This window comes from Bombus pyrosoma, linkage group LG11, assembly GCF_014825855.1.
Source record: "Bombus pyrosoma isolate SC7728 linkage group LG11, ASM1482585v1, whole genome shotgun sequence".
Lineage (NCBI taxonomy): Eukaryota > Metazoa > Arthropoda > Insecta > Hymenoptera > Apidae > Bombus > Bombus pyrosoma.
In genome coordinates this window covers 13114868-13141102 of record NC_057780.1, presented here as the reverse complement: position 1 = coordinate 13141102, position 26235 = coordinate 13114868, and the positions used below count along the sequence as shown (strand labels likewise).

Sequence of the window (26235 nt, the reverse complement as noted above, 5' to 3'; positions counted from 1 at the left end):
CTGGTGCAACGAACGCGATGAGCTATGTAATTTCTCATTGCGTTTCTCTCTCTTCATTTCCTACGAAAAATATCTATAAGTACATATATAAACGCTTATATTCTGATATAATTATACGTATATGATTATATGAATATGATTATACGTATGTAAATGTTAAACGACACCCGTACACATTTATGCAATTTAATTTCAATTTTATTAGATTATATTTATGCAGATATCAAATATTTAATCGAATTGCAAACGATTATTTATATATATATATATATATATCACCTGTTACTCTTTTAATGAAAATTAATATGTACCTATATGTACTATACAACGATGGGCACACCAATAGGAACAATTTATTTCCATAATTCGCATAAAACATGTATACCACCGGTTCTTAACTTTTTATTTACCACAGACCTTCTTTAAACAATACATTGTTCTTGCAGACTTCCAAGACATGACAGGAAATTTATATCCTAAATATGCCAAATATGTACCTAATAGCAATAAATAAAGAAATAAATACACATAATAAATATTTTTATCCGAATAATACGATCACATTCTGCATGTGCGAGGACTTCGTGGTGGCCGCTAATCTACACTATCGCTTTTTAAAATAATACTATTATACTATGGAACGGGAAGTTCGCAAAACTATACAGCGTTTTAGACAGAAGTAGAACTGAAATGTATATGCTATACTACATATATATAACTAATATATATAATATAATATATATATAAAAAATTATGTACCTATAGTTGCCCATAATCTTCTACACATATTCTACATAATTAGTTAAAGCAAAGTTTTACTTAAATATTCATTCAATCCGTTTAAAAATCATACTTTTGAAACCCTGAAAACTATTAAATCCTCCATTTTTAACAAACGTGCCGACGGATTTTGATTCCAAAGACCGGTTACATAACACGAACTCGTTCTATATTCGAAAACCTAAAATAATCCATCTCCTCCGACGATAAAATCTCGATCTGAAACTAAACTTTCTCGCGTGTGCACCGATCTTCATTAAACGTCCCCCACCATCATCTCGCGTAAACACACAAAGATCCTTCAGATAAATTTCCATAACCTCGTCCAAGTGCTATTAAATGGCGACAAGTGCGAAAAATGTTGTCTATTTCGCGTGTTTCACGTTTGGTTTACATTCGCGGGGGTGTGAGAGCTGCCTTCCAGCAATTTTTATCTGCCAGCGATATCTCTGGCCGTCGAAACTTTCGTGCGACGCCATTACAGCTAACGGTAACCACGCAACGCGTTGATTGGTTGTGTGGCACTAGTGGCGGGGAGAAGTTCCCACCCCGGGCGTCTCTATTTCTTGACAGGGTCGCAGGCTTGATGATCATAGTCAACTAAACCGTCGATGTCTTAACATCTCCGACGCGTTTGTTGTTATAGGGAAGTGTGTCTAGTCGTGAAGTTATACTCAATGGTACGGGAGTTAAATCTTATTCGTGTGTCTCTACTTTGTTTGGAAAACTGAAGAGAAGATTTTGAATGTTTCTGGATGTGAAAGGTGCGTGGTTTAAGTGATCAACTAAACAGTTAAAAAGTTTGAACTAGGTCAAACTAACAAAACTTTCGCAATGGGGAAGCTGTCAAATTTTTAGAATTGGTTTCTGCTCACTGTGGAACTCGTCACAGTGACAGAAATAATTCTTTCGACATATAAATCTGGTAATTTCAGATTGAGCACTTACATCGACGTTATTGACACTATGAGGCGGCTTGTTTGATAACCATACTTATTCGTTTAATAAGATGTAACCGTGACAAGCGCACAGTAACGAAGGTTTCTAACCTACGACACAAATTTTAAAAATGAGAAGTTCCTATAAAGTTTAATTTATGTTTATTGACAAAAACTAGCGATATAAAGCATCAAAAGAGATAAATCTAACTTAATATTTTAATTAATTAATATTACGTAGGATTTAATAAATATTAATAATTGTTTTATACGACTAAATTTTATATTGACTAAAAATAATAACTCGTAATTGTGATAAAAGAAATCTAGTCTATATGAACCTCGAAATTCGTTGCTCAACCGATTAATAAGAATTGACTAAAAAAAAGTGCTCTTGTCGAGGGTGTACAAAAATAATCGAATTAAATGGGAGACATATGTAACCTTGGAATGGTATCTTACTATAATTCCCTTGCGATGCTTTGCCAACAACAGCAAGTATCTGGCCAGCAGCCACTTCCGCAACAAATACCACAAAATAATTCTGTACAACATAATTCAGCACCAAATAATTCTGCATTAAGTAATTCTACGCAACATAATTCTACGCAACATAATTCTACGCAACATAATTCTACGCAACATAATTCTACGCAACATAATTCTACGCAACATAATTCTACGCAACATAATTCTACGCAACATAATTCTACGCAACATAATTCTGTGCAACATAATTCTGCGCAACATAATTCTGCACAACATGGTCCGCAACAAACAAATACCACAGCCGACGGAGGTCAGCAATATTGGTATAGTTATCCACATGAGCATCCACATGGGTCTTCAGATGAACATCCACATACATATCCACATACACATGCATATACACAAAGACATACACAAACACTTACACAAGCACAAGCTCAAGCACAAACACATGCACAAACACATGCACAAACACATACACAAACACATACACAAACACATACACAAACACATACACAAACACATACACATACACAAGCACAAGCACAAGCACATACACAAGCACAAACACATACACAAGTACAAGCACAAGCACATTCACATACACATCCAAATACGCATGCACATACATTTCCATATACACTTCCACAAACACTTTCAAATACACTTCCACAAACACTTCCACAAACACTTTCACATGCACTTCCACAAACACTTTCACAAACACTTTCACAAACACTTCCACAAACACTTTCACATACACTTTCACATACACTTTCACATACACTTTCACAAACACTTTCACATACACTTCCACAAACACTTTCACATACACTTCCACATACACTTTCACATACACTTCCACAAACACTTCCACAAACACTTTCACATACACTTCCACAAACACTTTCACATACACTTCCACAAACACTTCCACATGCACATACACAAACACTTCCACATGCACATACACAAACACTTCCACAAGGACTTTCACACACACTTCCACAAACACTTGCACACGCACATACACATCCACATGGATATCCACATGTCCATTATCAATCAACTGGACCACAACAGTATTTGGATCCGGCAGAGATGATTCCGAATTGGCCGCATCCTCACGCTTACCCGTACTCACATATTCATCAGTATCAGTATCATCAGTATCAGCAACCTCAGCTGGCAGGATTAAATGATTGGGGTAATGAAGCAAGTGGTCCTGTTATAATTGAAGAAACAAGCCGTCCTGTTACTGCCAGCGGGAGCGATCTTAGTAATCCAGAGACTTCGTCTACTCCACCGAGGAATAACGACAGCAGTAACGTTACGAATAGTAAAAATATTACGCCGCCTAGCACTAGCAATAGTGGGAACAGTATTAATAGCGCGACATCGATGAGATCCGCGCAGATCAGAAGTCCCTACGAGTGGATGAAGAAGACTTCCTACCAGTCTCACCCCAATCCTGGTTAGTCTTATTTTATTTTATTGCTTTACTTATCTACTTTATTTTATTACTTATATGCTCTATTTTCTTGCTTTACGTATTTTCTTTACTTACTTTATTTTATTTACAAGTTCATTTTATTTTCATTTATGGATACGGTTTATTTCTCGTATTTGGGGGAAATCCGCACAAAACTGTATATTAAATGTTCTGGATAATTTTTCGTTTTATGAAACAAATTGTGTAAATCAAAATTCTATTTTTTACTTATTTTATTATTTTATTTATCCTTTTTATTTTTAATTTACACCGGATTTCTTAATTAACTACGGAGACGAGTATGGATATATGGTTTTGTCTTGCTATACGGTTTTGTACATGTTTCCCCTATTGGATATACATTGGTATATTTTGTTGGTCATATATTATTGGTAGGCATATACTCGTTAATTTTTGGTGTCGGTTGGTTATAGAATTGGTAGTATATGTAAAAAAAAGATTTGGTTCGTTAATTGCAGTAACAGGGAATTTCTATTTAATATTCAATGTTGCGTCTATTTGATCGTATAAAATAACGTTCAAAATATAATACGTATTTCTATTCCTCCTCGGAATTTTCAAATTCTTCCTCTGAATTGTAGTGTTTTGATTTCCTACGATATAATTCGTATAAAATTACTGATCACGAATGTATTAATAATTGATTTGTTCAATTTCGTGCATGCACGAAAATTATTCGGACACGATACTGTTTATGGAACATTCTGATCAAAATCCGAGAATGGTGGTCATTTTTGGCTTAAGAATAATTAAACGGGAAATTTAGTCAGGAGAATTTGATCTTCACTTTCTCTGTCTTTATATCGTTTATTAACCCTTCGCAGTGCAAACGATTCCTATACAAATCTTCCATCTACAATCAAGTACTCGTATTAATATTCAGACATCGTTCTATCTCGAACTTTATTATTTTTAAGAGAAAAGAAGTTATTTAAAATTCGAATAAAATTAACCACTATGCTAACATTTGACACTGAGACTGACCAAAGTTAGATCTACAGACATAAAATATCGTATCATGTCGCGAAAGGTCAAATATTGGTCAACAAATTACGACGAGGTAATTAAACAAAAAACAATGAGCAGAGACACGCGAGTCACTTTGTTTGCTAATAATAAACACCAAAAACGATAATTATTAAACTTGTAAGACTAATCGATGTAGGTACCGTTTTATAAGAAAAAAAGTAGATAACGCGATATTTATGCGACATCGTATTATTGTTACTGATAATACTTTACGAGCGTAAGAATCGTACCTCGAATGAGATTTAACGAATAATAGGAAGAAAATGATGAACAAATTTCGATCACGGCTCTCTTGCACAATTTACTTTGTATTAATCTAGGTATTAGCGGAATCTTACAAGTTACAAGTAATTAGTAAATTGTTTTTTGTAGAATTAGGATAAATGTAGTAAGTTTCTTATTATGCTATAATAAATCTTAATAAATATGTGTATATATATATTATGTAGCGTTAATAAATTTTTTCATAATGAAGTAGTAAACTCAGTAATAAAATTTCTATATAGTAAAGTAGTAAAAATACTTGTTGCTAATGAGTTTGCTAACGAAGGAAAGATTTATAAGCGTAATTTTACAAATTAAACAAATCGCAAATTAATTGCCCTATTTTACATAAAACCGTAAATTGCAATTTACGTTAATACAAACTCGTAAACGACGTTACAAAGATGTTTCTGAGCAACGTTAAAACAGTGCAATTTTGCGATCTGTAGTTAAAAAAATTTAAGACATTCTTCACAAATTACAAAATATTGTTTGCGGAATTGAAGTTTATGAATTATAAAGAACAATTTTATAGTTGTAAAAAGTTTCGCTGATACAATCTGTTTGGAAAATTATTGTGCAAGGGTATCTGGAAATGCGTTGATAAATTCATGCAACGAATTTCAGTTTTTTAGAACGATCTTGTCAGTTAACGTTTCACGATTTAAAGACAAATTGCTTCAAACAGTATTCTAATTGCTGGTATTAAAAAAAACTATAACTGACACGATGGATGAGACGAATTAAAACGTTTCTCGTTGATACAGATAAGGTTCCCGCGTTAATGGAGCTTCGATTATACCTTTAAAATATCATTTCGTTTCTACATGATTCTATTCGTTTACCCCTTAACAATGATATGATAATATCGAATACAGATTATATAATTTGCTACCTCCTACTATATTTTATTGTATTTTATCTTATGCTACACACTAAATACTGTGTTCAAAATATAATCATAGTTTCATAAAATATTCTATTATTTATATATCTGGCAAATAATACTTTACGTACGTATCATTTAAAATAAATTAAAATCAGTTGACATATTCAAAATCGAGCCATTAGGAAATGCAAGAAATTTGGCAAATTTATCGGTGAATTATTAATTAAATAAAAATCGTAATTATAACAATTGTTCTTTAAAATTGAAACTACTCAAAAGTAGCGTTAATTAATAGCTAATGGTAGAACGTAGAACGTAAGATTTTATTGATGTACAAATCGATAGAAAAATCATTTATATTTTCTTGATAGATGCCTATTTAAATAATTATCTACATTGTCTGTAACAAAAAATCGAGTTACGAATACAATAATACGAAAAACTATGGCAACCTAGGACGTTGGGTCATGTCAACAGATATGATATTTATATACTAGGTGAAATATAATACATCATATCTTTCTACAGTAATACATACAGTGCCTCATGAAAGTTTTTGAACGTTTAACATAAAAAATTTGTATGTTCATATTGTATGTATTTCATAACATATTTTGCAATTTCATTACACAGTATTATAATGAGACACGACTGCCATTAGTATATGTATTGACCTTTGAAACCAATCTGAAAATGTAATATATACAAGAAATTAGGAGAGATTTACTGCAAGCATATGTTCAATACAAAAATTTTGATACACAACACAACCGTTTTAAACATACGAGATGGTCCCATTGAATATTCAAACTTATTAATATAATGGATTGTTTAAATACTTTTGCGATCATTGTCAAATATATCCTAAATATCTTGCAGTTTCCATGTGCATTATCAGATTTGTTCCAAAGTTGACGAATTATGATAAAGTATCCCGTTATTGATATATATATATGACTTATATTATTGGTTCGTTAGATGAGTAACAATTCTCAGAATGATTGATAAATTCACGTTTAGAGCTTATTTTCGTAGATATCTCGAAACTGAAAATTCATATAATGTCGCTGCTCTATCAAACGATATCGAACGATAGCAAATTCGTTCTATTTCACGATACGCGAAGGATCATTTCTGTCGATACACATAATCTTAATATAGTTTACTTGAATTAGTGTTAAATGAGAAAGACTTTTAAGAAAGAATCGTGGAGAACTCGGCGCACATCGCACTCGACTATACATAAACACGTCTCTGCGGTCTAGATACGGTGAACAATGTAAACACGGTAACAGACGAGCAAACATCTAATTGCTCTCAAATATTTGTGAGATAATCTCCGTCCTCTTGCTGTCGCCTCGATTTTTAACCGGACCAACGAAACTCAGAACGCTACTCTTTCCAGTCATCTTCTAGTACAAAGGATTCGTTTCTTTCAAAATTCATCCACAGTTAGTCACGAAACATGTCACGTAATTTTCTTCCGAGTTCCGCGAGTTTGAAAGTTGTCGCAACGAAGCTGAACGTGATTTCAAAATTACGCGGATTTTTCCATTTTGTAGCAATGCTAAAGATAAATCACATACACGATAAGATAAATTACCATAGAAAATTTTTATATTCTCAGATCTTTTGTTTCAAACTTTATCGATATAGTCGCGATAGTCTGATTTCATCGCAATACCTACTAATAAAACTTCAAAATAAAAATTAACCGAATTTTTTAGCACCATACATTTACATATTTCACGTTGAATTTTCTTGCAATTGACATTATAGATTCATAGATATTTACATGTTCATATACATGTTTCCTGATTTACGTGGATTTTAATTATTTCGGTAAACCTCTCGAATGTCTGTTAATTCTTCATGTACAGTTTATGGATTGAGTTTCGTATTACGTGATGTATGTATATATGATGGAGAAGATTTATAGCTCTTAGAAAATTTCTCTGCATAAAACTTTTCCACTGAAAATTTAAAAGGAAACGAGACGAGAGTAGAACATTGTCTCTAAATATTACTTACAAGCTTGAAATACCACTTGAAAATTTCTAACACTTAGAAAGTTGTATATCTTTATTAAAATTATTCTTATTTTCATAGGTAATTATAATTAAAAACAGGGATTTGTTAAAATTCATAGTGAAGAAGACTACAATTTTTGTACTCCATAATAAAGAAGATTGAGGCTTTCTTAAACTTCATAATAAAACTCACGCTACGGGAAAGAACTTGCTTCGTATATCTCTAGTGGAATAATCTTAGAATGAAGATTATCTATACGCTCAAACAGTCAAATATTTTCTACTATTGCAGCATGCAACATAACTGCAAGTTGCAACGCAAATGCAAGTTCTCCGATTCACGACCTCTGCATCATTGACGGTACGATATCAATAGTTGATATTCGGATATGCATCGGCTGTTATTTTCTAGCTATTCCTGAATATGTCGTTGATTAGTAATGAACAAATGTGTTTATTCTTATAGACTAGCTTCCCTTGTAATACCCTGTGCAAGTACTTGTAAATGTATATGATTTTTTACTTAATTTTTTTTATGAAATATCACTTTTCAAGGTCGCAGCAGATTGTGATATCCGTTTCGCTTCTTAAAATGTTTATATCTGATAACCGTTAACTCAAATTTATTTGTATACTTACTTTTACTTCTATTCCAAAATAGTTCTAAAATTAATTTCTTACATTAATTTTAAAGCAATTGAAATCTTGTGTTTTTCCAAAAATTGTATTTGTAATTTCATTGTAGCATTCAATATTTATTTTTATTTATTGCCTTTTCTTTTAAACTCGAAAGTTGCTTTACGAATAATTGAAGAAAGAACCAGATTCATTATACAGAATATTTAGAAGAAAAGTGAGATTATTCGATAGTTTGCATGACTCGATTACGTACATCTAAACTTATAGTCGTTAAGTTTGCCTTGTTGAATGTAAATTTTATATTGTGGATATATTCGATTATCTGTTAACCATTTCATGATTATAATACGAATATCGATGATGGAATTATTGCATGATATAATCATTTGCATGAATTGTATGCTGTGATAATTTATAAGCGATCTAAATGTTTCTTCTACTATATATTTCTAACTTTTAACGCAGTTGCTTTTCATATAGTTGCAGTAATAAAAACGCCAGTAATAAAAATCGACAATTATGTACATAATTGTTGATTAAATTCTTCAACTAAATTTATCAATTAAATTAAAGATCGAAATCGTTGAAAAGTTTACCATTACTGGGCGTAACATTCTCAAATAATTCTAATTCTCTGACATCCGATTTTCGAAGTCTCCAGTATTTTCAATTCTCTAAGCTGTAAACTCTCTCGTTTAAATCGCCCATAGCGAGGCTCCCAAACTTTTACGGATCGACACCTACTTTGGAAAACAATAATTTTTCACGATCCATTCGAAGGTCGCACGAAGCGTAATTGCTATCAAGACTTGACTTTCACAATTGACTCGAAGAAACTAGACAAAAACAGTAATCCTCGCGTGATCTCTAATCGAATCAACTTTGAATTGTGCAACCGACGATTCTCGATGAATAAGACGCTTCTAATGAACGTTTAAAGAACTTTCATATTTTGATATTTAACTGGGCCAAAATCAGCTAGCGATCCACACACTTTGTGAATCCATGAATCACAGTATACAGAAGCAAACTTCCAAGTAATTGCTTCACTTCGAAGTATAACTACAGCCAAATCATCAGTGGGTAGCACCTTACAATTGTGAGGACATCACGACTTTCTTTTCCTCGCCCCGTTTTCTTCCTGCTGCTAAATTTCATTTCTTTTTTTTCATTTTTTCGATCGTTTCGCAGCCCAGCGTCCCTTCAATACCTTCTACCGGCTATTACCCGGATTTTATGGTTATATTGCAGGCAGCCGCTGTCTCGTATAAAGACGACACTCGGATGATTCAGAATACGTATATTCGCACGCTTCTGGCTGTATGCGATTTTTCCTCGTGATTATTAGTTATAGTTGGCGTGCTCCTTCGAAACGACCGCATTCTGCTCGAGTCATCGCGATAGAGAACGCGTTTTCTCCGGATTTTATTACTGACGCCATTTTGGTCACCTCGTGAGAAGCTGAAGATAGAATAAAGATGTTTATGCAAATTTGTATTTTTATAGAAATGAAATCTAAATACAGGTCGGTCTTACCTATTCAATCTTATTAATATTCTATTTTTAATGATCCGCGTATTTTCCCCAATTGTCAATTTCGCACGAGTGCATGACGATCACGTCACAATTATAAATTCACGCTAAATATACTCGAATATAAATCGATTGACTCGTAAAACTTTTGGAAGCAATATTGTGGCCTAAGTCCATCTATACGTTCGACTATTACGTCGTAAAACTTCTCCAAACGGTTTGTTTTGCCAACAGTGAACTTTCATTAAATCCGTTACATGTTAGGATTGACCAGGATAATTTTTACTTTCTACTTTGCTTTCCTAATCCTCTTATACCGATATTTTATGTTATATTTCACTCATTTATACCTGTAGCTTAAGAACCGGCAAATGAACTTTGCCGTGTTGGCAATATAATAATCAATTGAGGGTCCATGCAAGAAATTTTACCAAGTACTATTTCTAAATACGAGGAGTTGGCAAAATTTCCATTCGAAAAGTACGCTGTAGGTACAATTATACCCCGAACATTTAGGTAACCCTGTACATTGTTACCAACTGTTACTTCAGCCTTGTACACATAAATATCTGAATTTTGACCTGACTCAATACGCCGTTGAGAAAGGATAAGCTTAAAGTTCTAAAGTAGACGTTTGATCGCAAAGAATTTGTCACTTTGGTCAATTTGCTTAGGTTTCAGAGAACTTTGTATTATCTTTCTATCCCCTTACAAGGAGGTGATTTTTTACAGAAATAAAAATGCACATCGGAAAACATGGAACCCATAAAGAAACTCTTACGCTCAAAATACGTTTGAGCGACTTGGTGACGAACTAACTTTTTTTTTCGCTTAACGGCTTAAAACACATCGTCGTGCATATTACGAAGCACATGCGAGGCACTCGAGATTATGGTTCAATTAAATTCGTCGGATCAGTTAGATGAGATTTTTGCAAATCATGGTTTCTATAAATATCGCACACTCGTATGAGCGCCGTTATCGGAGATAAAATTGCACAGCGATAACGATTTCTACGATTCAGAAAATTACAAATATTACGTTGTATATTCTTCGATCTGGACCTTTGCGGCTGAAAAAGGTGCATATGTGTCAAGGAATTTTGAGCGTTGCGCGCCGTGCCGTGATTGATTGTTGTTTTCGACCACCAAGAATTTCTCGTCCTATCAATGTTAGTTACAAGGTTAGGATTTATGTAAACTTGCTTCTCCGAGCAATTCAAGCGAATACGTGTAGTATTTATCCAAGGATTCTTGTAAAATGATATCTCAATATAAACTTAGACAGGTTGCCTAGATTTCTAAAGATACAAAAAGCTATAAAAGTATAAATTCGTATAAACATCAGCAGTCCATTTATTAGAAATCCAAACTCTAGCAGTATCTCACAAAGAGTAAAGCATATTCCACATATTTAAATAAACCATACTCTTCTGTATATTTTAATTCGGCAATATTAAACAAATCTTGTATGCGCGTAACGAGATTAATCAACGAAGCGTCTACCGTATAGCTAACTACAGAGGAGACACTTGATATGTAATATACAAATGTTGCATGGCACAATAGAGGTAATTGTGATGTCACTGACGAATAGTACCCGTGCGAGTAGAGAAGCGCCGGTTCAAGTAGAGTGGCGGTATGGGGGTCGCGGTTAAGGGGGTGGCAAAGAGAACTCGAGGACATCGACAGGAAAAGCGGGACACGCGCTTTCACCATTTCGCATAGCGAAATGGAAGAGCAAACGCTATAATGGGGTAGCAACGAGCCCCAGGAGTCCTCTTTCTTTGCTCCCTTGCTCGAGCTCTCTTCTCGTCTCACTTTTCCGCCGGATAGTACGCAAAATATTCTTCCCTCTTGCTCAATCAAAATACACATACAGCGAGGTAGAGGCACAGAATCATGACGTAGATTTGTTTTGATTGAACTATATGTGTACGTCCTAAACGTCGTGCTTGTACGGATCAGATTAATTACAACATAAAGGGTTGATTTCGTAGCGAATACCTAAGGTCAACTTTCAGGAGATTCGTAAAATTATTCAGAAAAGTAGATGTTTGACACTTGGTTAAAGGTAGACGCGTATTCTTTCGAAAGAAATTCTTTTGTAATCTCTCTACAAATATCGCACGACACGTTCCTCTGTGATGCTCAAATTCTTCCATTTGTACTACATCGTGCTGACGATTTACATTCTTCCGTTCACGTTGTTTTTTCTTATCGAATAGTGGAGAAGTTCTTACAACAGGAATATCTATGTGAGATACGTGTTATACAAATCTTGTGAATTAATTATTTGGATAAAAAATAACTGGCTAACGTTGAAACGATAAGCAATATGTTTCCTTACAGTAAATCTAAGAAACTTCTAAGGAGAAATCTAAGAAACTTCTCGCACAGTAGCTTTCGATTTCGTACTTTTCTTGAAATTGTAGAGTTTCTTGCTACACTTGAAGTATCAAAATTGTATCAAAGAAACCAGAGATGAAAGATACATGAACAAATACATAGGAAGAGAAACAAGTTTTACTTGTATATTTCATCCATATGATTGAGAATCATTGAAATCTTCGAAAATTTACTGTTCTGTAATATTCTTCTCTCGAATAATAACATTTCTATGAATATCTCTGTGACGATCATAATATTCTATTTGAAATAACAATATCTCTATGGAAAATAACGAATTGCCCGTTTTGATCACTTTAGTAACAAACGCGAGTAGGTAAAAAATGTGTCAAAATTTGTATCAGAAATGATTTTTATGAAGTTCTTTTCTAAAAGGGGAAGATGAATGATGCACGCGGCGTTACAAGAAATACATATGTCAATGCGTAATAGAGTAGGTACTGACAATGGGTAAAATGAAATTATCATGACTGACCTGGTGTAACAATTACGCTATTCAAAGTATAAGTAGATCGAGTGTTGACAAGAAACCGGTCGGATAATCGTAGGTGCGAGTTCCGATATCAGAGAGATGAAAAAAGCCGACGGTAATCCTTGCCGACTCACACAACTACGCGGTTCTTACATCGAAAAACCGACCGTTCTCCCCTTCAAACAACGTTTTCTCCTCTGGGATTTCCGATAGACTTTTTTTTCGGATGTAAAAGTTCAAGTGTATACAACTTTGGACGGTTAAAAATCAAACAGTTGCAAAGAAATTGGCTTTTCACCTATTACATCGTGCGGATTAATTTCGTGTTGGATGGGGAACTTTTTCGTTTTATTATTCTGGTCTCTTTGTATCTTTTATTTTATTTTTCAGTTTGAAATCGTTTGAAATGAAATTTTCTTTTAACAATGCACTGTAAAAGAAACTTATCAAAAAAGTACGTGGAAAGATCTGTCGAAATTGAAACACGCATAATGCCGTAGCGTTTGGAATTTTTTCTTCTTTCTGTTTCGATGACAATCCTCAACGACGAAATGTCTGTCGATAAGATTTAACAATGTTTTATACTTGTTTATTGTGCATTAAGTTTCATCGACAATTATGCTTAACATGGCAAATATTTGCGATTCTGACGAACGATACGCGTACGCGCATTGTCGAAAAAGGAATGATATTCGAATATTTACACACGATTGACTCTCTCTTCTTGTTATTTACAAATGTTATTCGCCGATTTGCACATATTAATTATTGTTTTAAAACAATAGTAGTGCACCTGCAAGGTATTTAAGTATACATGCCCTCATTTTCTTTGAATTTGTGGAAAATTATTGGTGACTTCGATTAAATTGTATTTTCTATAGTCTCTATCATGACCAAAAAGAATGCTAATAAGGACTATGTTTATACAAATTCGTACTTTTATCAAATATTCATACTTTGAATACTTTATACTTAGACTTTTACACATTATATGTATTTTGTTACATATTAGGTCGTCCGAAAAGTTTCTTTCGTTTTATAAGGAAATAATGGATACACAGCATTTTTCGTTTTATATTATTCTATCAAATTACGTATGATCCATTTTGTTCTATCAAGATAAAGATCACAACGTTTGATAGATTAGGTTTCATGTTTGTATGCATCTATGTAAGACGTGTCTGTAAAAGAAAGACACTTTGCGGACAACCTAATACTATCTTAATATAGTAGGTATTTATACCTACATATAATCTTGTAAATAATACGAGGTATAGGAAAATAGGATCTACGAACTGATACAAAAAATTCGCCAAAGTTGTATCATTATAGTTTTCAAATTAATATTTGTAAGAAACATCTTCTTCTTCTTCTTCTTCTTCTTCTTCTTTCTTAGAAAGGCAGTATAAATCATTCATAGAATCTTCTTACTTTGTGAAACTCTTCCATAAAACGTTATTTTTATCAAATTTCCAAAAATATACTATGCGTAAAACGCATTTTATATTTGCGACGGGGATCGTTTCATTACTTCACTATTATTACCGCAAAAAATTTTTAATGCTCATAGGTACACGATAACGATCGAGCGCAATCTGAGCAAGAAATTCGACGTGTCATAATATATTGTTCTAATATTTGAACAGCTATGATACCTATGTATATAACATATCTTTCAACCCCATTCAAATATACAATACTCAAGTCTCCATTTTCTTTCACACATAGTTAATACTCTTCAAAAATCGTAATAATATAATATTAAAAAAAAGAGGAAATTTGAAATTAGTGGCTTTTATAAATGGCTTTTATGCAATCAAACTTTGTCAGTGTATTCTACGGGTACCTGTAATCGAGTAAAAGATGTTATATCTAGACGTCATTTAAAGCTTTATTGAAAAGTTACAATAAAAGTACGAAATATAAAGAGAGAACAATACCTTGGTCTCAAATATCATCGCTAATTTGATAACACCGCTGATTTGGCTCTAAAATCAAATAAGTAAAATCCTGGGACATTTCTCATAAAAATGAAGTTATTTTTGTAAAAAAAAATGCTTTTTAAATATAGTGACTTTAAATTTTCATTTTTTAAGGATTTAAATTATTACGATTTTTAAGAGTACTTGTGGAAGAAAACGCAATATCAAATTTGAGTATTACATGTATGGCAGTAGAAATTAGTTTCTCTTTGGCACAGAGGAAGAGTTACTATACAGTAATCTCGGTGATTTGGTGCCAGCCATGCTGTATCCATGTATATACCATCGAAAAGTCTAAGGTCGAAGCTTATTCGTGATGTCTCGAAGGCCTCGAGCACTGTTATCGAGGAGTGGTGGATTAACGTGCACGCCTTTGATCTCGCCGGCCACCGGCCTTATCTAATCGTTTTCCTTTCTCCCGTTGCGTCTCTTCCCGCCCTCTCCGTCAGTTTCGCTGCGTTTCAGTTTCCTTCTCATTTTGTATATTTCGTACTCTGGTGTATAGTAATCGTTTTCGAATGCCACGTTGAATTCGCACCATCAACGACGCAGACTTATCGGTATCTTCTTTCTCGCTCATTTTCTTCAAATTCTTCGTCGCTATATAGCTATGAGTATATAGTAATATATAGTAATGAATATATAGTAATGAATCACAGAACGTTCTCTGTCATTCATATACAATGGCTCGCGAAAGTATTTTAACGCTTACTTGAACGTAGGAAACGTCTAAGTATTATGCTTGATTAAGCTTCTAAAAAGAATAATTACAAGCTAAATTGATATGCCTGCCACTGCATGTAGTAGACAATTTAACCGTTTGATTCTCCTTTAGTGTTCTAACTGCATTAAAATTAAACTTACATATTTCTCCTAATTTTATGAGAATTCCTTATTAATATTTTATGCAAATATGGACCTTTTATATGTGTTACTTTCAATTTTTAACGTAATCTTTAATTTTCCTATAATTGAATATAGGGTAAGTATTTTGAAATTTCGGACGAGTATTATCCATTTTGAAGTTACGTCGTGATTTATCGTTCTTTCGAGGATTCCTTCACACGTGTCATGCGTAGCGAATAGTTTTTTTCTAAAATTATTATAAATCATGTTTTACTTACATTACTAATGGGCTTCAGTACGAGATGTGTGTACTTGTATGATCGTCAAAAGCGTTATCTTCGTTATACGCGTTATTGACAAGAGAATTAGGGAAGCAGATATTAAACGTGTAATAATGTCGATCTTATCTTCGCCTTCTTGCTTTTTACAGGAAAAACCCGAACTAAAGACAAATACAGAGTGGTCTACACAGATCATCAGAGGTTGGAGCTTGAAAAGGAGTTTCATTATAGCCGTTACATTACAATTCGCCGCAAAGCTGAACTCGCCGCTAATCTTGCGCTCTCGGAACGTCAAGTGAGTAATTTACAAAAATAACAGATACAAATATTTGCGATATTAAAATAAAACGCGATTTGCGGGAAGCAAAGAGTTTGTAGGAATAAAGAGGCAAGTTCGACACCTAAATTGTATTTTTTAAGGAAATAATATTTTCTATCAGACTATTAGATAGTATTGGACTTATTAGTATAAGCTGTATACGTATACTTAGCATATGATGGTATCTGATATCATCATAGATACATACAATTTTCTTTTTTAAATTATATGTTCAACGTATCTAAAGAAACTTACGGATTTTATATTCGGTCTTATAAAGGCACGAAAAATTATTACTATAAATATTACATACATATATAGTGGACTATATATAAATTTATAGTACGTTTGGGAAAGTCGCATAATTTTGATTGATTCTGATTTTGCTGGTTCCCTGAAATTATTGTAATATGAAGCCGCCTTAATGATTTCTCAATATATAATAATCGGCGAAGTCGTTAAAATTTACCTAACACCTAAACACAAGCTTCATTGGATCAGTAGACACTAGTGAAATAGAAGTGCATTTGCATTGTTGCAATATTCTTGTAATATATTTATTACTTATATTACGAAAGGCTTAGGAAAATAGTTTCGAATACTCTATCCTTAAATATTACTTAAATATATGTTCTATCTGCTGATTATATTCCTAAACACACAATCTAAAGGTACCACCATTCTTCTATTACAGGTCAAAATCTGGTTCCAGAACCGTCGCGCAAAAGAACGAAAACAAGTTAAAAAGCGCGAAGAACTCGAACAGAAAGAGTTAAAAGCAGCAGATAGAGTACCAAACAATGCAATGGCCAACCTAACGATCGGGGGGTTAGCAGAAATGGGTGGAATGCTTGGTTATGAGGCCAGTCCGCCGCCGTCTCCTCGTGCCGGACCTTCGCATCTACTCGTGTAAGGTGCGTGATAGCTGTCGTCCACCCAAACAGCCATTCCCATTGGCGGGGTGGAGTTGTTACCTGATCACAGAAGTTTGGTTCAGTGATGGCTAATTTCAGAAGCTCCATCTAATGTATGCTGGTAAGACGACGCATGAATTGAGGCAACGGAGGTTAAGTCTTTAGGAAAAATTAATTACATTGACAAAAATAAATTAATGTAAAAGACTTTTCTTTCATCAGTTCTTAAATATATTAGAGAATATTTAAATAATTTGAAACAAAAGTTTAAGAAAAAAACTTAGAATAACTAGAATTTTGTAATTATAAAAAATTTGAAAATATTTATGGAATATAGAACTGATGAATGAAATGCAATGGTATAAAAATGGTGCTATGGTATATAGAAGGCGGAGTTTTATGCAATTTCATGGAAATTCTGTTATGACAATACTACATAAAATACTTTAATGACAATATTTTATTAATACATTATTAATACATTTTAATAATATGCGTACAATATGTAGCGATAACTATATTTATAACATTAAACATTGATATTCATTAAGTTGAATGAAATGAAACTTTAATTCTATTCTTAATTGACTTCACAATCTTTATCTGTAATTTTTATGCGCTTATAAAACATTGCAAGAGAAACAATCGTTTGATAATATTTTACATCATTCTATGAAAAAAATGTTGGACGAATGAAAAGAACCAAGTTTCATTCGATAAAAATGAAATCAGTATCTCATCAGGTTCCTAAACGGTTCCGGAACAGATACTTTTTTAATGCTTCTCAAAAAATGTTAAAGAAATTTTCTAGTAATAGAAAATTGAATAATAAGAATTCAAAAAGCGCATAAAAATTAACAGTTATTGTGAGTCATTACATAAAATAGTATGAAAATCTGCTGTTTAATTATCAAAAAAGAACAATTATTTAACGGATTGTCAAGATTGGAACCTGTAAGAGATATTAGATTTTTACATTCTTTCTTATCCTTTGGATATTTGTTGGAATCGGATATTATAAATTCGAAGATTCCATATTCAACTCTTTCAGTTTCAACTCTCGACGTTTTGCGTTTATCTCTTATTATATTAAACAGCAGCTTTTAATAAATTTAATACAATTTTGAATTATAAAAACAAATTTACAAAAATTTAAAAATTTACAAAAATTTAAAAATTTACAAAAATTTAAAAATTTGCAAAAATATACGGCAAAATTTAAAAAATTCAGAAATTTCAAAAAGAAATATTGGCCGTAATCTTTAATAAAAACGAATAAAATCCTTATTTAATCAAAATTATAATGAATATCAAAGTTGACAATTAAAGTTAAATTTTCGTTTGTACGCATAAATATGAATTTCCACAATACGAAAATAAAATTCGCATTTTACTTTTTATAAACAAAATTATTTCAATTTTCAACAGACGGGACGGAATACAAAATTTTTGTAAAATATATATTTTTCCGAAATACATCGTGAACGAATTTTTCTAAACGCTTTGAAAAGCTCGCATTTAAGACATACGCTCGGTTATAATTAGTTCTTAGATTATCGAATGACATCAAATTTCTGATGTTTTACAAAACACGAACGATGTCAGAAACGTCCAGCGTTTGCCTTAAATTACGAACCACTTTGAATATCGGTACATTCGTGCACTTCGAGTAATATGTTGAATAAAAAAAAAAAAATTATAATTAAGTGATGAGAAAAAAAAGATAATAAAAATATGTATATAAATGTATATTATATTATATAATATAGATATATATATATATGTATTATATTATATTATATATATATTATATTACATATATCATATACATACATATACATATTTTTTTTAGTTATTTGTACATCAGATTAATACTACGTTCTAAGGGGACATCATAGAAGATCGTTTTTATATATATATATATATATATATATATATATATATATATCTTTAAAATTTTAAAAATATCGCTTGTACAAATTAGACAAGCTAAAATGTTTAGCGTCTGTTCTTTCAGTTTTTTTTTTTTCATTTATTTTCCTATAAAAATTTGAATACTCTTTCCATTTTCGTTTCTTCTTCGCAAATCGTAAGACGATATTAGACGAATGAAGGAAATAATCTTCGATCTTTTTTTTAGATTACTTGCGTTATATAGCAAGAACTTCTTTGTTGGAAATATGATTGATAGGTCCTCCAAATACTTTCTAATGAGATGATCATTACCTCATGATCATAACGATAGATAGTTTTGGACAACCTTATATATATCTTATGCTTAAAGCATATTTTAAAACACCTTTTTCAAATCTTAAGATGAGAAGTTATATAGACCGAAGATCTTATATTCGTTTTATTTCATCTATTTCTCACTTATACCAAATACATCAATAACATTGCATTAATGTATTTGTAATGTTCGTCTCCTTACGAATTGTAAAAAGGAAAGAGTTTAGGACGCAGACAACCCCTTTGGTACGTATTAGTCTGTTGATATACTCCCCAAACGAGAAAAAAAGAAGAACGAAATTAAAACATTTTTCGTGTGAGAAGTAACAAAATTCATGTGTAAACTGATCTTCTTTTTCAGTCACTTCTCTCGTATAATTTTTTTGTACAATTTTACAATAAAAAATATCGAATACATTAAATTAATGATACTATTCAACACAACGAACTTAAAAGAATTTTTAATTTTTGATAGTTAAAAGTGACTTTCCGTCCCGTTTTATTATATAAAGTTTAATAAATAAACTTTTCGTTACAATAAAGAGCGTAGTTCTTTCTAAACAAGTACCATACATTTTGATTAAATTCAAAATTGTTTATGAACTCATTTTAAAAGTACAAATTTGTGTTTTTACATTGTGTTAACATATTGACATGCAGAAAACTACAGAATATGATAACACAATTTGCAGATGTTCTGTTCTCACCTTGATTCATAGGAACGGTCAAATTAACACTTTCGTGAATTATAACTCAAGATATCTGCCATGTAGTATCGACTTCTCAATTATCAACAATAAGATTAATCCTAAGCATGTTTTTATACAAAACAAAGTTTTTCTTTATAATTTAATTATTCTTATTGATTATGTAGGATCATGATATAAAAGTATCTTAATTAATTATGGACTGTGATTATTGATAATTTTATAAATTAATTAGATATTTATTGAATTATTAATAATATCACTATTAGTATTATTATAAATATTATTACTATTATTAATACTATAATAATAATAATAATGTTGTTGTTACGACTGTTGTTTCTACTGTTATTATTATTATTATTGGAATTAATTATTTTCAAATAATATTTCTTTTTACAAACTTGTCTTTATATACTTAACTTTTGAGATATAATTCACGAAGTGTATCGTTATTAGTGCACGTCGTTCCTAATTGGTCGTACCCCAACCCGAAAGTTACATACGTGCCATATTATCGTGAATTCGTTAGGAAATCACTTGAAATCGTGTTCGCTGTAAGTCGGGAGAATAGAGGATTGAAAAGTCAACGCGATAAAACACGAAATTTTTCATTTTTCATTCATCGGTTCATGCTACATACAATGGTGAGCGTACGAATAATTAAAAGAAAATGTTCACCCATAAATTCAATTAATTACGTCATAAAAAAACATAACATAACTAAGTGTTCGATCATATTAAATTCGCATTTAGCAACCAATTCTGAAAATATCATTCAGAGGATAGAGGTACTTAATTTGTCTCTCGAACGCCTCAATTATATTAGCTATGACTAAATTGCATTCGATTTAGTATATAAAAGAATTTTTTCTCCTATTTATATATTAACACCACTGTATGTGTGTGCGTGTGTATGTGTGTATATATATATATACACATGTCTATATCTATATACATATATAAATCATCGCATTTATGAATCAGTTAAAGTATCTTATATAGCATTTTCTTCACTTTCCAAAATGAAAGTCCCCTATTTTTTACTTTCGACGTAGAGAGTTTACATTATACAGACTATCGCGATATGATGATGAAATATTTTAAATCAAATTCTTGAATTCTTGAAATTCTTCAGATTCTTAAGATGTTCATATAATAAAGATAGATAAGATATTTGAATCATATAAGGAGAACAATATAGTAATAGTATAATTCTATAAAATGTACCTACCAACATAGGTGAAGCATGCCTTAGAACATGAGAAAAGTTAGGATGCATTGTTGTTTCTGATCATGGCCAATTTTAATCCTTCATTTTTATTACCATCTCGAGACTCCGCGTCTGGACTTGTTTTTCTTCTCGTCCGTTCCTTTTTCCACTCTTTCCGTGTTAACGCGTTTTATGCTGGCTTTACTGCTACACCTTCTGAGTTCGTCTGTCCTGAATATTTCGAATTTTTAACGACAATAAAAGAAACGAACGACGTTTGCAAAGAACAGAAAAGGAGAATTCCCGCGGTTTTACGTACCGTGTGTGTTTTTAAGAGTGTTTGCAAGCTTGTAATCTGTAACTACAACGTTAGTATAAATATAGGATGTGTATGTGAAGAAATAGCAAGAATAGTCGTAACGTATTCTACGAAAAATCTCATATGGTTTATGTGAAAATACATTTACGTAACCATTTCTTAAATTATTCTATACAATAATTAATTATCATAATATATACTGTGAATGTTATATGATCGTTAAGCCTAATATTATTCTGATATGTAATTGTTATACGTCGGTAATTTCAAAGTACACGGTATTACGTTTACAAAGTTTAGTAAGAGACATTTTATTCTTTAGCCAGCTCTAAATTAATTTCATTCATTTCACTAACTTCTTCAATTTTTGTAAAATCGTTAATTTTATTTCATAACTAAATTATTGCAACGAATAGGATTTGAATATTTAAATTGTTTGTAATATATATGGCAATTAATACTGTTACGCACTATTACACGGTATTAACAATATCTAATCGTATAAATACCAATTGCGTAATCCAAATATTTGTTTCTTTTCAGACCAATTTATATAGGACCATTCATTTTTAACGATTGTCGTATAGATTAGTAGTCTCTTCTCTAAAACTCTCAAATTCCGTTATATTAAAACTCGAAGATCAGAGTCATAAAACGTAGAACGTAATACATGTACACATTTAAATTGATATAAGAACGATCGTACGTTACAAGAAACATGTTTGTACACTCTTGGCACACGACTGACGCGATATCTGAGCTTGTACTCATTTATATATTGCTCGTTAACGGAAATTTACAAATACGTTATAAATACGTTAGAAATACAAATCATTAACGATCAGCAATTACTGGAAGTTTACTAAAATTCAACGAGGTCAATTTTCGATCGTGAAACGCTCTGGGGATCGTCAAATCTGTAGAATGGTAACGTATCATTTACGACCTGGCGATTTGTTTGCGACACGGAAAAGTTCCTTGGTTTGTCTCGGCGACGACTCTTGAATGGCTCTCGTTAGATCATACATAAATACAAGCATAAAAACGTGTAATGCGGTTTATGCGAATGGCTAGGCAACGCGGTAACCGATTCCAAAGTGTGTATTCAGTGAATACTGAGAAAGGGAGCAAATAAAGCAAGACGAGACGAAGCTGCGAAGGTGGCAACGAGTCCCATGGGAGCCCTCAACTTAACTACCAGATCGATGTCCAACCCCGACCACGCTTCATCCCCTGAAACCAACCCCTGCTGGCTTACACGCTACCGAGTACTCGTTCCCTCCCTCTCTTCTCTGTCCTCCATCTTCTACTCGTCATATTTGTTTTATTTCGTTCTTCATTTCTTTTTGTATATACATATACGTATTGTTTCTTGCGTATTCCTCTTTATGTTGTATTATGGCTTTATATCCTTGTTCTATTAAACAGTCTTCTTCTAAATACTGTTTATGTTTTCGTGTACTTTTCCTCTTGATATGTTTGTTGATATGAGAAAATCCTATATATGGCTAAACACCACGTATAAATACATGTACGATAAGTATTAAATATTCTTTAATATATTTAAATTAGCATATGTTTATCTCGATATGTTCCAAGCGTAGTTTCATTATTAATCTCCAAACGGCCATTCTCTACAAACCCTTTTAACTCAATACAACTTCAAACTATATACATATTGCTTGCTTCCAACAACCTCTTCTCTATATGCCACAATATCTATGATTTACAATCTCCACTACACAAGACGAGGAAAAAGGAACAGTCTAACCTAAAGATCTAAGCGTGGAAATCCACGATTCCGTAAACTTCACTAAGCACACAAAGAAGTCAAAAAGTGCTTCCTCTTTCTTCAAAACTCACACATACAATTCTAATCATATAACCACAAGCTTTTAACATTCCCATACATACGTATATACGTATATACGTATGTACTAAGTTTCATAGTATCGCGCCATGAAATAGTAAAAATCAGGATCTGTAGAGGAAGATAAAAAAGGAAATAAAAGGGATGCGCAACGTCTTTGAAATTGTAAAGGTACGTCGGCGATCCTAACGTAATTGGACCCCGAGACGTAACGTTTCACGTATACCGAGAAATTCCGGGAGATAGCTTTTTGTTCGAGTTGCGTTTCGGTCCAGTCGGTCCAGTCGAAAACACCAAATAGATACTTTTATGGGGGGCTATAAAGGTCCTGAATCGAGTATCGATGGTTCCAAAGGGGCTAATCTGCGGATGAAAACTGTAATAAAACGTCCGACCTGCGTATGTATCTGAAATCCTTTTGCAGTAATACGCGCCCTTACTTTGAGCGCTCAGGTAGCACCCTGACCTGAATATTTTCCTAAAGGAAAACATATACTGTTCCCCTGTTTTAGGTTAGTTTGAAATTTTACGAGATCATACACCTTGCGTTTCTAAACGCTTATATACATATAAATATGGTATTGGAACTGACGTTTCCTTGATATAGAGCAAATCATAATGAATGACACTTTTGTATTTGTTATTTTAATTATTTTAATTGTTTATAGCGTTATTCTTTATGATTTCGCTACATAATCATCTCTGTTCTTGAACTGAAAATTTTAAAAACATTACTTTGGTTCTAAATGTCTCAAATGAGAAGAAATTCTATAATGTTTTAGGATTGCATACAATATATATACATAATTGATAAACTCACCGCTCTGAATTGGAGCAAGCGGTGGAAAAATCCTATAGATCCACTGACTGTTTTACCCGGTCGATGTTTCAATTTCTCAGGTAAAATATCTCATATGAGATTTAAGTTTTTCATATCTTATTTATGATCAAATTTATAACAATACCTTTTTCCTATATATTGTTCCACATATTATTTTTGAGAAACAAATGTTTTCATGTATTTAGTCCCACTTTTCTCCGCTGTGAATGTTGTAATCTTATTCTGCGCTATAATCGGTAATGTGGAAAATGATAAAAAGATCGATAATATCATCAACGAGATACAGAATAGATTTGATATTGAATACTTTTCGGTGTCATCTTTTTGACGGTCATCTGATGTTTCATACCGTTTCCTTATGAAATTACAAATAAGACAGAGACAACAAATTAGAGCGATAATTTTTCTGATTATCCGAATATTACAAATCAATTTTTATTTTATTGTTTGAAATTAATTTCATGATTCATCAACTTTTCGCACACAATTTACTTAAAACTTAATATTAGAATAAACTTATTCAATCAAACTCATCTAATCAACAATACTAGAATAAATCTTACGCTGTGTTAATACATTTCGCAATTTGTTAATAAACTTTATCCTTTTGTGTGTTACAGGATCGATTTTGCTATTACACCAATGAGCTGCAATAGGGAAATCTCCAGTAAATCAAAAAAACGAACTCTAATTTTAAATATCAAATGTATAGATATTAATTTTATAATTTCAAATTGTCTTGGCTTAATGCTAAGAAAGGAATAGAATTAAGTAATTCTTATTAATTTTAGACTATATGTAGTAATAAAGAACGAGATTAGTAAGACCAATTCAAATATTACAAATTCTATATGTTATGTAATACAATAATATAGTACATTGACAGCACAAGGTAAATAAATAATATAATGTAAATAAATAACACAATAATAATAGAGATTTTGTAATGAAACAATAAAAATTCAAAAACCAGTGAAATAGATCATTTTATAATTTGACCTTCATCGTAGGGGAGGGACTGGCTTATGTAAGGTTCAACTTTGCCTTTCATGGCTGCAGATATCAAAGGTGACAACAGGGCTCGCATTCGCACACCTCGGGTGTCAAATACAGAGCAGCGACAGATACAAAAATTCTTAGCAATTATATCGATAGGCCAGCAAGACGTTGGTAAATCGACGTCATAAATGTAACGTCTATTCTGTACTTCATCGGTGATATTGGCACTGACGAATCTTTTATAATGATTGCTATGTTCGCCGTAGGGAATCACGGAGGGCGTAAAAAAGATTCTAATTTTTTGGCTGATCATGAAAATATTAAGGAAATGATTTGAAATCCAATATTGAATTATTTTTGTTTATATTTATGTCACATGATTAAAGAAACAAAAGTAAATTCAAAATATAAATAAATTATCCAAATTTACATGATTTTATGTCACAATATAAAGATTATAGAAAGCACATGCAAAAGCATTTTATAATGCAGAAGCAAAAAGTTTGAGCATTTTATTAGCGCAATTCCTTTTTCACAATTATAATATTAAAAATTTTTGTGATTGCGAAGAAACGGTGCAACTTGTACTATTAAATTATCTCATTGTATTTTAAACATATTTATAACGAAAGATTAGATCGAAATTAATTATATTAATACACTAACGACAGAAGGCTAGAAGAAATATAATAATAGAAGAATTATATTAATTGTATTTTGCGCTTTGTAAT

General features: G+C 32.1%; 1 protein-coding gene across 1 annotated transcript; it reads left to right on the top strand.

Annotated features, from left to right (window-relative positions):
* Window positions 1-1402: 1402 nt before the first annotated feature.
* Window positions 1403-26235, top strand: LOC122572268 (homeobox protein abdominal-B-like). Its single transcript, XM_043737040.1, has 5 exons — window positions 1403-2718; window positions 2785-3681; window positions 16243-16388; window positions 17107-17447; window positions 25126-26235. The coding sequence occupies exons 1-4, from the start codon at window positions 2145-2147 to the stop codon at window positions 17323-17325; spliced, it is 1836 nt and encodes a 611-aa protein (XP_043592975.1). The 5' UTR covers window positions 1403-2144; the 3' UTR covers window positions 17326-17447; window positions 25126-26235.